The sequence below is a fragment of the Mesocricetus auratus genome, unplaced genomic scaffold, assembly GCF_017639785.1.
Source record: "Mesocricetus auratus isolate SY011 unplaced genomic scaffold, BCM_Maur_2.0 Super-Scaffold_100043, whole genome shotgun sequence".
Classification (NCBI taxonomy): domain Eukaryota; kingdom Metazoa; phylum Chordata; class Mammalia; order Rodentia; family Cricetidae; genus Mesocricetus; species Mesocricetus auratus.
Window position 1 is genome coordinate 5,917,483 of NW_024429220.1, and position 16,014 is coordinate 5,933,496.

The window sequence follows — 16,014 nt, forward strand, 5'->3', positions numbered from 1 at the left end:
CAGCTGGGCATGCTGAACTTCCACAGGGACAGGAGAGACAGGTCCCCTCCCGCCAGTACCTGCTTTGCTAAGTGACTCCTGAATAAGAGAAAGAATCTTTACAGTTTTTCTTTAGTAATAGGGGATGAAGGTCGGGTACATGGTTCTGTCCCTGCTGTGTTAGAAGAAAGGAGGGAAGGAGCTGTGACCCAGGCCAGAGGGCGTGGCACTGTCAGGACAGACAGCGAGAGAGGAGAGGGCATGCGACAGATGCAACCAAGGACAGGTAAGCAGAAGAGGCCACCAAGTCCTTGCTCTGTGCAGCTTCCAAAGCTCTGGAGTCCCGGACACCCAGAAAACACGACAGGGATTTTGTCACCTGAGCTATTTTCCTAGTACTTGTGGAGTCAAGAGGAAAACTAGCTGGGCTTGTAGTTGTTAGCTCATCCTCCTTGTACACCTTCCCAACTTAACTTCTGCCACCAACATGCAAGGAACTCACCTAACCAGCCTGCACCTCTGTGGGCCTCTCCAGGCTCTGGGAACTCACCTGTCCATCCTGCACCTCTGTGGACTGTCTCCAGACACGGAGCTCACTTGTCCAGCCTGCATCTCTGTGGGCCTCTCCAGGCTCTGGGAACTCACCTGTTCAGCCTGCACCTCTGTGGGCCTCTCCAGGCAAGGAGCTCACCTGTCCAGCCTGCACCTCTGTGGGCCTCTCCAGGCACGGAGCTCACCTGTTCAGCCTGTACTGATTGTGGTACTCCCTCTCTTGGACTGCGTTGTACTCATTTTGGTACTTGAGCAGTTGCTCCCTCAGTTTGCAGACCTCAGTGGAGAAGACGTTGGGGAAGTCATCGGCCTGCTGCAAGCGGACAAGCTGCTGCTGGATCTGCTCTGTGAAGAGCTTGGCATTCTGCAGCAGCTGCAGCTCCGACTCTTGCGTGCTAGGGTAGAGGGAAAGACATTGACAGTGAGGAGGTGCGCATCCTCAGGACCCTCCCTTATTCCCGAGAGGATGTGGGGATAGGGTGGGAGCACGTCCCAGCTGCTCCCATTCCTGGATTCAGTTCACAGTCACACGTGGGGCCAAGTCTCAGTGCGGTCATGAATGAGGCTCGCCTATGGGTCTGAGATGCCCAACCTCCAGTAGGGAGATAGGATATACACAGTCAGGCACAGTGCTTAGTCATAAGCACCTCCAGAGGTGTCTAGACCCGGGGAGTGGGGACAATGGAGAAAACATGTAATTCCAAGGGAACAGGATGTCCCCTCTGACTTTGAAGAAAGACCAGGACTTCCGAGGAAGGGGGAAATGAGAGGGAAGTTGTCCTTCAACGGCTCCAAACCCATGTTTCTTGGTGTTTTTAATTTTCTAAACTTGACTGCGTCAAGATCTTTTCCCTTTACTGAGCTAAGACATCAAGCACTCCTCTAACGGCCACTACTGGGAAACCCAGAAAATTCTCCTATAAAATCTTGAACATTAATTAATCAGTGTTTAACCCTGTCCTGATGCCTGGCTAGAAGCAGACTTGAAGATCATAGAAAAGGGGATCTCTGTGATCCCAGTCGTGTTCTGTGGCCTGTTTAGTGAAGGGGCATCTGCTGCAGGCAGATTTGGATAGACAGATAAAGTGTACTTGATATCCCCAAGGATGCTACGAGCTAGTACTGGCTCCGACTTCTACTAGGCGTGGCTTATCCAGAGGCAGGTCTTTGCTATGTTCTGTTTCAAGGCCAGCATGCAGTTTCCATTTCCTTACAAAACAAAACAAACCCGTCTAGTTTCAGCTCATTTGCAGAGATGTCCCATAGCCCGAGGAGGCCTCTCTGGGCTGAGGTGACTGCCCCCCCACTCTCCCAGGCTTTGCTGTGTCGTGTGTTCAGTGGCATCCAGCCTCACGTTTATTGGAACATAATGTGTTCCAGGGACTACGGTAGGTGCCAGAGAGCACGGAGAGCAACGCTGATGAGAACAATTTCCAGGAATGGAAATGGGAGTCACTCTCTTACGTTCCGTGTTCTTGTATGTGAACACACTGGCTGCTCATCTGACATGAGCCGCCAGTGCTGGGTCAGGCCACAGTGCTTTTCCGCACGGAAAGCAGGCAGCTCAGCGGTTAGCTCCCAGTCAGCACACAAATGCTCTTGACAATCAATGCTGGTTCAGGGCTTCCAACCCACATCAGCCTGCCTGCGCCTCAGGAGTGAAAGTCTAGCATGAGCTTCTTTGTGCTCTCCCTGTGGCAGGTTCTATAATGGGTAGAGAAGGAAGGAAGGGACCAAGAGGAGGTAGGTGTGACTAGCAGAAGGGAAGCAGCTCTTTCACAACTCCACCTGGAAGCAGAAGATATCACCACAGACTTTCGGTCTTGCCCCGGTAGTTGTTACTATGGTAAAGAACTCCTCAGATAGCTTCAACTCCCAGTGGCATATAGGCTGTGGGCAAAGCTGCTGCCTTACTCTGCGGACACACCGTCTGCTGACTGGGACTTAGCTTCAGACGGTGGCTGAGGTAGGAGGACCTGGTGAGAACTACAGGTGGAGGTCTTAGTAGGTCAAGCCTGAGCTATCATGGAATCTATCCTTCCCAACAACAGTTGGTGAGGGTGCTGCAGGACCGCACATGTCTTCAGGGCTCCACCAAAACCCTCTTCTCCTAAGTAGTTTCAACACATAGTCACCGTACGTGCATCAGCACCTGTGTCCCTCTGCCTAAGGACTGCTGGCCCTACACACATGCTTGTCATCTCGAAGTTCAAGAGTTAATTTCCCCAGGAGCCATTCTCAATGAGGGATGGAAACAAGTGGGCAAATGCCCTGGCTGTGTCACTTCGTGGTGCAGAGCTAAGATTGCTCCAAATACCTAGGCAATCCATGAGCTTGGGCCCAGGTGCCACAGCATGAACCACAGATGACCCCCCCATCTGGATTCTTCCTTTTCAGTCTCAATTCCCTACTCACTCACAATGTTTTCTCCCGTATTGTCAAAATCTACCTGAACTCTGACCCTTGCCTCAGACTCCACATTTGGAAGGAACAAAAGTGAAGACAAGTAAGGGATAAAGATGTGCTAGAGCGTGTCTCCGTATTGGCAAATGGCATACCTCACCACCATGTCATGGAGCAAGGTGTACTTGGCTTTCAACTCTGCCATTCTGGTCCCAGGAAGTTTTCCCATAGAATGTAACTGGTAAAGAGAACATAGGTTACTGTTAGCCATCTTTGTCCTTATGCCTAATGGAGGACATGAAAGGGTTTTATGTGTTCCTCTAAGATCTTTTAGCTAAGCATTAGAACACTTAAATGTGCAGCAATGTGTCCCTTTAGGAAGCTGCTGGGTATTCAAAGAAGCCCAGTATGCCTCTTGTGAACTCTTTGCTCTTGGATAAGTCACTCTAGGCTATGATTTCTTTATCCAGAAACTCAAAGAATTAAATACCTTCTTGTTCTAGGTTAAGCGAGCATTTTGAATAGGGTGGACTACCCAGACAGTGGCTTGTAAGCCGAGAGAAGATAATAACTGCAGCTTCTGAGCAAGAGTCACGCCCCAGGCCTCCATTCTCAGAAATGCCCTAACCTCCAGGGGACTCTTCCATCAGAAACAACAGCGGAGCCGAGGAACCTCTCCAAGGTCTTAGTTAAAACCATCAGGACTCAAACTTCTGCAGTTCAGTTTAAAAAATGATGCAAGATCATACCCTTGCCCAATGTCTTTGAAGGCAAAGTTTACTATCTGTTTAATGAGGTATTATTTGTTCTTTTTTCCCCTGCAAGCTGCTTTTTAATGTCTATACATGCATGCAAATACATACAAATACAATAATAAACAAGTATAAAAAATAGAAATGCATTCAGTTGTGTTTTCATGCAGTAAGCCCACTGAACTCTCTTGTTAGAGCTAACAACATGTCTTCTATAATTTCTGTGAACCCACGTAAATCACTTGAATTTTTCCTTTTCTCCTATTTCTGCAGTCCCTCCCCTATATCTCTTTCTTTTCTTTCTCTTTCTCTCTCTTTAATCTCTTTATTTATTCTTCTCTCATACAATACATCCCTACCACAGCCTCCCCTCCCTCCACCCCCAGCCACATCTCCCAATTTACCCAGATCCACTCCTCCTCTGTTTCCCTTCAGAAAAGGGCAGGCATCCCAGGGACATCAACTGAACATAACATAACAAGATGCAATAATACGAGCTACAGACCCTCATATCAAGGATAGGCAAGGCAACCAAGTCGTAGGAAAAGTGTCCCAAGAGAAGGCAAAAGAGTCATTTGGTCAATGCTCCCACTGTTGGGAGTCCCACCAAACCCCAAGCTAAGCAACCATGGCGCACACACAGAGGACCTAGCGCAGACCCACGCAGGTTCTATGCTTGCCGTTTCAGTCTCTGTGAGCTCCTATGAGCCCTGCTTGGTTGATTCTGTGAGCCATGTCCACCCCTCTGGCTCTTAGGATCCATCAGCCTTTTCTTCATCCCTCTTGGGTTCCCCAATCTCTTTTCATTCTCTTTTTATTTCTGCTAAACCATGTCTGATTTACTTTCTGAGAAGAGGAATAATTAGTTAAGAAATATCATAATATAATATCAATCACCAAAGCTTTACCTTGCTAAAATCATAATGCAATGAGAAATTTGGTGATTGAATTATAATTTGGTACCATAGAGTAGAACTAAAGATGTATGTTTTTCGGTCTGCCCATTTTCCTTATTCCCCTAAGCTAAGTCACACCGTCTCTTTTTACCTGCCTCTTCTTGCTCTCCCTCTCTGGTCCCACCCAGCGATCCCACCTAGTTATCTTTCACAGCCATTATTTTCAAAAGGTAAACAAAGTCATGTTGTGCTGGGTACTCAAAACCAAGTACAATATCTTAGCTGGTTTACAATTGCTGTGATACAATACCATGACCAAAAGCAGTGTGTGGGGGTGTGTTTCAGCTTATGCTTCTAGGTAACGGTCCATTACTGAGGGAAGTCAGGGCAGGAACTCAAGCAGGACAGGAACCTGGGGGCCGGAGCTGATGCAGAGGCTGTGGAGTGTGCTGCTAACTGGCTTGCTCAGCCTGCTTTCATATAATCCAGGACCAGCAGCCCAGAGGTGATAGTTCCCACAATGTGCTGGACCCTCCCTCTTCAATCTCTACTTTAAAATGCCCTATAGCAGCAGTTCTCAACCTGTGGTCACAACCCCTTTGCGGGTATTGAATGACTCTTTCACAGGGGTCACCGAAGAACACTGGAAAACACAGATATTTACGTTACAATTAATAACAATAACAAAATTACAGTTAAGAAGTTGGAGCAAGGATAATCTTACGGGTGGGGTCACCACATGAGGAACTGTATAAAGAGGAAGGTTGAAAACCACTGCTCTACAGGCATGCCCTCAGAAAGCATTTTCTCAGTTGGGCTTACTTCCTCTCAGATGACTCTAGTTTGTGTCAAGGTGACATGAAACTAGCCAGTACACAGAGGAAATTCAAGACACATGGGATTTGAGTCCTTACATCACTATGCTGTTGCTTAGTATCTTTTCAAGCTTCTGGTTTTCTGCCAGACTGGCTGTCTTTAATTTTCATAGTCTTTGTCTTAGTCAGTGTTCTATTAGTGTGAAACAACACCCTGACCAAGGCAACTCTTGTGAAGGAGAGCATCTAATTGGGGCTGGCTTACAGTTTCAAAGGGTGAGTCTACTATTATCATGGTGGGAAGCAGACAGGCATGGTGCTATAGCAGTAGCTGAGAGCTCTACGTCCTGATCCCCAGGCTGCAACAGGCAGAGAGAGAGAGAGAGAGAGAGAGAGAGAGAGAGAGAGAGAGAGAGAGAGAGAGGGAGGGAGGGAGGGAGGGAGGGAGGGAGGGAGGGAGGGAGGGGATGTAGGAGGGAGAGGGGGATAGAGACAGAGACAGACAGAAAGACTAGGTCTGATATGGGCTTTTGAGAGCTCAAAGCCAAGTCCTAGTGACACACCTAGTGAAGGCAGCAAGGTTGCACCTCCCAATCCTTTCCAGATAGTTCAGCCACCAGCAACTAAGCATGCAAATATGAGAGTCTACAGGCTCATCTTCATTCAAGCCTCCACTGCCTCACAGATCTCTCTTCTTCTCCATGGTGTCTTCCGCTTGGCTGCTCTTCACTGCCTCTTCCCTGCAACCCTTTCCCACGCCTTGGTCTAACCATGCTTTCTCAGAGACACCCTCTGACTTCCCAATCCTCCTGCGTCCAGAACTCTGTACTTGATAAAATGTTACGATGTGTAATAGATCTATGTGAAGATGTTTGTCCTGCCTGAGCAGTGTGCGAGTCCCCTAAGGAGCCTCGATTGCCTTGTGATGTGTAATTGATCTACGTGAAGATGTTTGTCCTGCCTGAGCAGTGTGCGAGTCCCCTAAGGAGCCTCGATTGCCTTGTTCTTCACTGTGTTGCTTACCAGAGAGTTCAGTGTCACTGGAGCTCACTAATGCTTATGCTCATTAGCAAGTGAATGAAATCACTGGCAAAACACAGGAGTCTGAATCCACACAGATAGCTTCATGGTCTTTCTAATCCAAACCACAATAGAAAATGATAAACGTATCATGAGCCAATTTGTTGTGACAGTGTTGGGGGTCTTTCGTGAGGGTTCAGCCTGGGTCCCAATACTCACAACCCTTCTTTTTGAGGCAAAATGTGGTGAACAGGCTTTTGGAAGCTCTTTCCTCACCACACTAAATATCTTATATCCCAGTGCCACCTTAAATATAATACAGCCTTTGATTTTACATATCATTGCCCCAGAGCAGGGTCAACAATGATAGGTACCACATGAACCACGGGAGAAGATCTATGATACCAGTAGAGGCAGACCAGCCAAAGAATAACAGAAAAATCAAGGGCCTTGGAAGAAAGACCATGGACCCTGACACTCATATCCAGGAACATCACGAGGCTGCTAAAAGTCAAAGATAAAGAGGAAAGGCTTGGAATCAACAAGAAAAGCAAACAAAATTTAAACGCAGCTCATTATGAATGAGTGACTTCTCGCAATAGAAGCCAGTAAAGAGGTGACATACTCAGAGTGATTTTAAAAAAGAAAGAAAGCAAACGGTTTGTCAACTAAGCTCTCCATCAAAAGTGAGGAGAGCACAAGGACATTCCAAGATAGCCCAAAGCAGAGAGAATAGTTGCAAGAGATCTGCTGCAGTGAAATAATAAAGCAAGTTCTCCAGGCTGAAAGATCATGCTGTCCACAGTAACTCATCCGCACAGGAAAGAGGGAAGCAGAGCGGAGTGAAAACAGACTCACGCGAAAACCGTGAACACCAATGTTTACAGCAGTATCACCTACAGCAGTTCCAGAAGAAACAATCTAGGGGCTAAGGAGATGTCTTCAAGGTTAAGAACACCTGCTGCTCTTCCAGCAGGACTCCAGTTCAGTTCCGAGCACCTCCGCCACCACACACAATAAGCTGTAACCCAGTTCCTGGAAACCCAACATTATTCTGGCCTCTGTGGGCACTGCACACACACGGTGCACATATAAACATGCAAGCAAATGCTCATACACACAAAATTTAAAAAGATCCTAAATTGATGAATGAATGGAAAAAAGAAAATGAACATTCATACTATGTGGTATTATTCTACAATTTAAAAAGTAAAGGGGTCCTGATACCTGTTACAGCAAGGATGAGCTTGCACTCGTTAAAACTGTGAAAAGCCCAGACACAAAATGCCACATTCTGTGTTTGTCTTGCACCGGCAAATCTACTCACACGAAACAGATTTAGTGGTTGTGTCGATATGGCGGCCGCGAGAAGGAGCAGCGTATAAAGAAAGAGGTACAATGTTTATTTTTGGTATAGTGGAAATATTCTAAAATTAGGATATACTGATAATACTACTGTGTGTATGTACTAAAATTCACTTGAGAACATTTTATGCTATGTGCATTCTGACTCAATAAAACAAAAATACAAGTGCAAATTCAAGATTTCCAATGTGAAAGAAAGATTTGCAACTAGAAAACCCAAGAAGTTAGCATAGTTTAATATAAAATCAAGTACAAATTCATTACTGTTATTATTTTTAAATCCTAAGTTTGTACATTAACAAGGTCTCGTATAAAACGTTATGTCAAGTAAATGGCCGATTTCAGACTGGTGTGCACGTGTGTGTGTGTGTGTGTGTGTGTGTGTGTCACACAAAGTGAAACCGAGACACCTTAGACAGAAGGTAAGTCCTTCATGTAGGACAAGATCTGACTTTACATTTGCATGTGGGATAGAGACCCAGAGGATCCAGACCAAAACACAGAAATGCTCTCTGGGCTGTATGCATTTACCACCTTCCTATTTCTGTTTCTGTTTACCGTATTCTGTCTCTGTCTCTGTCTCTGTCTCCTCCCTCCCTCCCTCCCTTCCTCTTTCTGTCCCTCTGTCCATCCGTCTCTCCTTGCCCTTCCTTCTTCCCTTCCTTACAATGTGCAGGTACACTTTAAATCGTCAAGGCTATTAGAATACGTTAGATGTGATTGCTGCGGACACTGGGACTCAGAACACGATTTCAAGCTGGAGCACGGTGAGCCAGACCTGAGAAGAGACAGCTCAACCGCAGCTGGGACAGAGCTTGGCTGTGTCTCCTCTGAACACAGTGTCATCCTTGGCAGCAAAGTGTTGGGAGCCTAATACCAGGTGGGCTGAGGATGCATGCTGACAGGCTTTATGATCACAGACAAAGGAGGAAGACTAGAGAGGCTTGCCTCTTAGCCGGACCCACTGGCCTTGTTACTGTATGAACGCATAAAAGCTCAGTGGACAAAACACTTCAATTTGTCTATGTAGTTTCTGTATAAATGAAAAGTTAAGTTGCAAGTGTCCAGGAAGACACAAAATTTCCTCATCACCCCCTACTGAAAACAAATCTGTTTTATAAAGAAAACAATCACAGTATGAGAAATATATTTTCTTCCTTCAAATTAAGACGTCAGGGCTGGGGAGAGGACTCACTTAGTAAAGCTCTTGACATACAGTGTGAAGACTCAAGTTTGGAACTACAGTTTCCATGTAAAAAGCCACATGGCAGCATACACCTGTAGTCCCCATGCTGAGGAGGCTGAGACACTCAGACGTAACGCTCTGTGGTCTCCACATGCATGAATGTAAACACGTGCATGCACACACACACACACACACACACACACACACACGGAATACGTAAGTCAGAACCTGGATGCTTATGCTCATCAAAGCCTCCTTTTCTGTGAAGTTCCAGAGGTTTCTCTGAGGGCCCAACCATAGCTTTCAGCTCTGGACTCAGTTCTAGTAGATGAAATGCTTTATTCATCCACAGTATCAGATGTGGAAAAAATGGTTGTATTTTCACACTGCACAGTACAAGCGAGTCCAGAACTAAGTGTGTCATGTTTTAAAAATGCAGAATCAAAGAAGTACAGCATGAAGGCCGATGCTAAACTGTTAGAGAGTATACATATAAAAGGTTAGATAGAATGTCACAAGTTCACAAACACGACTTCACAATAGGGACTTGTGTTACTGAGCTGCCCACTTGGTAATTGTGACTTGAAGGAAACATTTACTCTGCAGCTAAAAGTTTAACAAGAAAGACTTCATGATTCGTGGATGACATGGAATAATATGGAAAAAATTCAAAATGTTAGAACATTCCGTGCAAAGTAACAGCTCAGGAAGGTCTTGTACCAAGGGACCTCATCTGAAAGGGGTCAGCATGAGGAAACAATTAGTGTGCGTGTGGGTGTGTCCTAGGTGTTCTGGCCTTGCTGACAGCACCTGGCTTCCTGTAGAAATGCCCAGCATGCCTCTGGATGTCACGTGAGTGGGAAAGTGTACATCCTTTTCTTCTGTGTGTGCCAAGATCTCTTGCTCATCTCGCTGCTTCGCTGCTGGAAATCAATAGCGCAGACATTCCCAATTGAATTCACACTCAGTTCCGCTGCTTCACCCCTTTTGTTTGATTTCTAACTGGAATCAATTATATCAGCCTTCAGTTTTCCCGCCTGCCTGAACTCACGTCTGCGTCTGCAGGGTTACCCTCAGTGTCACCCGTCATTGATTCGCCCTAACTTTTAAAAATCAGTCTTATGCAGGCAGCTATTTTGTCAAGAGCTCATGTCCAGAAGACACCTCCTCACAGCGACCTCCTGAGTCCTCTGGCTCTCACTGTCTCTCTGCCCCTCCTCCTGCTCACTGCAATCCTCTGGCTCTCACTGTCTTCACCCTCCTCCTGCTCACTGCAATCCTCTGGCTCTCTGTCTTCTCATTCCATCATCCTGGATGCTCTCTGACCTTGAGCATACGGGTTGTGTTACTCTTGTTTCCTTCAGTGAGCCTCACTTTAAAAGTTGGTGTCCCTCACCCTACAGAAAACCACGACATCTGGTATTATGGGCACTTCTTCTATCCATTCTGTTGAATTGTGTTCTAGGTAGTTTCTGGAATGGACAATCTATAGTGTGCCATGCACAAATCTCACCACTTCTCATTGACATGTTGGCAATAGTCAGCTTTCCTGGCTTTAGGTCTTATCCGCCTTGAATCTGTCCCGTACGCTACCGGCTGACATAGCTCTTGCCCACCTTAACTGGTTTCAGTACTCATCATGTGGTACCCAGCAGCTGCTGCCCCTCTCAACTTCTCTCCTCCATCTCTAATGCCCACCACAGAATAGTTCCTGTATTAGGTAGATTAATACTTGTACCAAGAAGTCCACGGACCATGCATATTTGTTACTTTCCAGGGCCAAGAGAACTCTGTAGATGGAGTAAGACCACGGACCCTGAGGTAGAGGGCTACCATGGGCTATCCACATGCGTCCAATCTGCCCACCAGAGTCTTTAGAAGCAGACAATCTCTCATGGCCAGGTTAGAAAGGAGGAAGGAATGTTTGGAAAGTAGGCAGGCCTTTACCCCATGCTGCTGGCTTTGAACACGGAGGACGGTGGTCAGGAGCCTGACAGTATGAGTGGTCAGACACTTCCCTAGGCCTCCTTTAAAGAACACACTGCCTGAGAAAAGATCTGGTTTGTGCAATAGTGACCCAAGTTGAACTTATGACCTTCAGAGTTCCAAGATGCTAAAATTGTATTTAAGTCAGTGAATGTGTGATAGCTTGTTACGGCAGTAATAGAAAACCAGTACAGTTCCCAAACTGTTGGATTCTCTCCTCTGTGGTTTTTTCTCTCTTTTCTACTCTCAGAACTCTCAAAATATCCCAGAGTCTAGCCAAGGCACATGCCTGTGATCTGAAACACTTGGAAGGTGGAGACAGAAAGGTCAGGAGTTCAAGGCCAGCCTGCTCTGCATGAGAACCTGTCTCAGGAAATTAGCAGCTGAACAGGCAGTTAATCAACCGCAGTAGTCACCTTCTGTGTCTGCTTTCAGGTAGACCTTCTGGAGAATTACTTCTTTCTCTCCACTGTTCCTCGGGTTCAGGCACACCTGTGACTGTACGCATTAGCCACTGTCGTCAGCACGATCCCAACCATGGCTCAGACTGCGCACTCCTTGGTGATGGCGGGATCCTCACTGATCTCATCTGACTTCTAGCACAGCCTGGCACCCTGTAAGTTCTCATTAATTTTGAAAAGACTGTTGTTGACTTGAATTTGTCTTAAAACCAGCAATATTCCTGAGAGATCTTGGGTTCATCCGTTAGCTTCTACTGCAACTTCTCCGTCACAGAAGGTAAATGGAAGGGAGAGACAGAGATGAAATGGGGTGAAGAAAGCAGACTTGTGCTGGACTAAACCGGCTGGCTTGCCCGGGCTTCTCGTTTCCCTTCTTTGTGGCTGGCAAGGCTCACAGAAGGAGAGCTTGGCCTGTGTTCGCCCAGCTGTCTGTTTCTCCTTTGGTGGCCTGCCACAGGAATGTGAGGGGGAGAGCGGAAAAGACAAATAGACCTCCCAGGCATTAAGGTATCAGATGCAATGGACACTTAGTAATTTAGGTGTCCAGCTATACGCACGGTCTCACAGTTAAATGAAAGCCATTTAAAGATAAATACACAGGAAAACAGATCAAATGCATGTCTGAGCATACACCTAAGTGCCACACCCTTGAAGCCTCTACAACTGCCCTGGTGAAACTGGAATTATTTGGGATTTTGACAATTCCATTGGATTGGACTGGACAAGCCATTTATTTTATTAAATTTACTTCCAGGTATTTTAATCTATTATGAATGGAATTTTCTTCTTAATTTCACTTGTGGATAGGTCATTGCTAGTGTATAGCTTTTTAAAAGCCCCACACCACCTGGTGGGATCTTGGAAGGAACGGAAGCATGAATAGTGGCCGTGAGAGGCGGAAAGTGAGAGGCACCCCACGTATTTCTTGAAACCCTTCATGGCACGAACCAATGGTTATCGGCGAAGAACTCAAAAGGTCTCACATCACCAAAACAATCACGTGGGGCCAGGATGCAGCAGGTGGAGTCGGGAAACAGAGTTGATTAAAAGGGAACCGCAGAGGAGCAGGTGGAGGCAGGCAACAACAGGAATCTCAGGAGGAGCCCTATGTGACTGACCAATCAGCTTCGAGTCCTGCACTCCCTGGGGCTTTCACTCCCCTGCACCTGCAAAGGCCTTGGGTGATGTGGGCAGCAGAACCTTGCAAGGGCGCCAGTGTTCACAAAAGAACACCGAAGGTGGAGATGTGTACAGCGGGCTTGTTTCACGGTGCTGTTCGCAGACGGTAGCCACGGCCCAGACTCCACGCTCAGGGGCTGTCCTGAGGATGCGCATGAGCCAGGAGGAAAACAGATGATCTTCGGATGCGGGTGCTGGGCTTTCGGAAGCCCCTGTATGCTGAGAGTACCTCCCCTCTCAGCTGTCTGTCCGTCAGTGTAACCCAGCTCTAGGCTGGGAGGGCTCAGAGGAGAGCAGACATGCTCCACACACCAGAGGAGGTCTAGATCTTCCGCTGCCCGCCTTCAAGTTTGGAAGATGCTTTTGCCCAGAGTTCATTCACAACAGTGACTTTGGCCTGGATGGCAACTTGGAGTACCCCCCTTCCCCTGCCAGCAGGCAGATCGGGACGGACAATGGTGCCTTTAACTGCTAACCACAGGCAACTAGAAGAACCAGAACCTCAGCGAGGATGGGCACACCCCTTATAAAGAACAAACCCCCAAGGCTGCAGCTTCAACGTCTGCACTGGGAACGGAATGTGGGGACATGTGAGTTCCAGTCTTGCTGGAGCTGGTACATCCTGGCATCATTTGGACAGGCAATTTATTTTAATTACATTTATTCTCAGGTGTCTTGTTAATTTTGACTCTGCTGTGAATGAAATTTTCTTCTTAGTTTCAGCATTGGTTAGCTTATGCTACTGTACAGAACTGTTCAGTTTTGTTCACTGTATTGGCCACGCAAGCCTGACCCCACAGCCAAGCATGAGACTTTTCATGGTTTCTAGGATGTTTAAGTCAGACTGGATTGGCACATTGTTTACTTGGTATATGCTGAGTTTTAGAATACTGCCCAACACTGAAGTTCTGAAAGTGTTTAAAAGATGAGGCCCACACACCACATACAGTCTCATTGTGGTGAATCCATGTTCACCAGAGGAAGAGCTCTGTGAAGACAGGAATCATGCACCGTCTAGGACCCACAGCCCATGCTCAGCACATGTCTGCAGGGGTTGTTGGAAGGCTTAGGGGCCGTGAAATGGCTCGAGGGGTCAAGGACACCTGAAGGAAGTCACAATGTGTGGTCTTCCTTTTCCACATACAGGTGAGCTGAGCCAAAACCACCATTGAGGGTGTGTGTGTGTGTGTGTGTGTGTGTGTGTGTGTGTGTGTGCGCGTGCGTGCCCGGGGCGCAAAAAGGAAAGGACTATCAGTTTGATATCTATTATGACTAGTTGGCTGTATGTACAATGTACACTTTCTACACAGCTAAGAATGGAAGAGCCTTTGAATAAAAGCCTAACAAATATTTTGTCCAGACAGCTCAGGGAAAGTCCCCAACTCAACATGACCTACTTCCAGGACATAGGACTAAGAGGTAGCTAAAACAAACACTTCAGTAGACCAGTGGGCCAAACAAGAAAATCACAAAATGCCATAGATGAATATTCATATTTGAATAAACACTCTTGGGGTGGGGAGTAGGGGGCAAAACAAGAATAAATCTTTACTGACTCAATGAATATTATAAATTATTACATTTAAGAAGTTGAAACATTTTCATACTATACTAATATGAACCAGTTAGTTGCCTTACAAATTAACTTGTGACCAAAAATGGCTATAACCCTTGGCAATTACATAACAGATTGCCCTGGAATGTCCCTGGAAAAGGGTGGATGTTAAAAAATTAACACAGTTTTGCAGGAAATTTAGTTTTTATGACAGAGACCTAGTTGTTTAACTTGTCTTACCTTTCGAGAAAGTAGAGAAAACCATGTCATGCCACGGAGATAGCCATGGCTTTCCTTATTTATTAGCAACTTTCATAAACAAAACAATAAAAATAAATGAAAAAAATAGATTCTAGTGAACACTTCTCCAAAAACATCTGTTTCTAGTTCACTAAGTTGACTATTACAAAAAATTTTGATGTGTTTTCTGGCAAACATAAATAGCTTCATTTCAAGGAAGTGACATATTTCCAGTTATTACAAACTGCTTGTAAGTTTAAGGATATGTTAACTATTTGTACAAATTTCTGTATCAGAAAAAGAAAGGAAAACAGTAACTATAGCTTGCAAAATATTTAAGGTAGACCTAAATCCATGTCATAACGATATGATTTATGCCAGAGATTGCAGACTAGAAGTCAACAGTATAAAACACTAGAGGTGTGTGTGTGTGTGTGTGTGTGTGTGTGTGTAGATCAGAGGTTGATATCTGTGTCTTCCTCAATAATTTTCCACCTAGTTTTTGAGCTCACTGAACCTGGAGCTCCCCAGTTTCGCTAGACTAGCTGGCCGTGTGCCCCAGCGATCTTCTTGTCCCCCCCGCCTCCAGTTCTGGGGTTCTAGGCATGCTCCATGCCATACCCCACTTTCTAATGTAGGTGCTGGGATCAGAACTCAGGTCCTCAGCTGTGCAGCAACTACTTTACTGATGAGCCGTCTCCTCAGCCACTGCATGCATTTTTAATGCACATGATGACTTTAGAAAATGAGATGATTGTCAACATTAAACTGAAGTTTTCAGCTGTAAGTGAAAATTTTATTCAATTTGGTGACACTGGCTTCACATTCCAATGTTGTAACAAACAGTTGCTATTTAAAAGAGACTGACTTTGTGGGTGCTCGATGGGGCTGCCCATTTATAAGGGGGGCAGTCTGCTCCTCTTGTTATGCTCCAGCCCTTTCTATCACTTTGTTGTTTTTATGGACCAGGTAGATATTTGATATTGGAACCATCCATCCACCCATCTGTCCACCCACTCACCTGCACTTAAAATGCCATTCAGCTGATTGAAAAAAAAAAGGCCCAGTTTCTAACGCTGGTGTGAGAGCTGGGGGGGGGGCTGTTTCTTGGGACTGTCCTCGTCTCCCTCCCTACCTGAGGATAAGTCTGAATGGTCATATCTCCCCAGGCTTCAGAGATAGAACTTTATACTTGCAGAGATTTTCTTGCCGCTTTTCTACAATTTTGTGGAAGAAAATAGCCTAAACCTAAATCTGATGCTTTGTTGGTGAATTAAAATGTTATAAAATTATTTATATTTAAAATAGCTTTGATATGGACTTTACTGCTAGTTTTAGTGGAATACAACACACTATGGAACAATGGGAAAGTTATAAAGGGTTATGGAGACATGGGGGTATGTGTGTGAGTCAGCTGAATTTTGTTGGGGCTGAAAAACAGGAAACATTCAGTTGACATAAAGAACTTTTGTCTGTTGTAAATGTTATCCTTGCAGCTAAGTATCCTTTGGGCACTATAGTTTATGGATTTTACAACCAAACTGTAGTTTGTAAGGGAAGTACAGAGAAGTTCTGAGCAGCTACCCCAGCAGTTTTCATTTTAGTAGAGGTCTGAGTCAAATAGG

General features: G+C 45.7%; 1 protein-coding gene across 1 annotated transcript in view; it reads right to left on the minus strand.

Moving 5' to 3' along the window:
* Ccdc146 (coiled-coil domain containing 146) overlaps window positions 1-16,014 on the minus strand; it is a 142,276-nt gene that overhangs the window by 47,071 nt on the left and 79,191 nt on the right. The window contains exons 3-4 of the mRNA XM_040735162.1: window positions 3,090-3,172; window positions 717-926 (exon numbers count right to left, since the gene is read on the minus strand). Of these exons, the coding sequence (XP_040591096.1) occupies window positions 717-926; window positions 3,090-3,172 (293 nt within the window). The remainder of the gene's footprint in view (window positions 1-716; window positions 927-3,089; window positions 3,173-16,014) is intronic.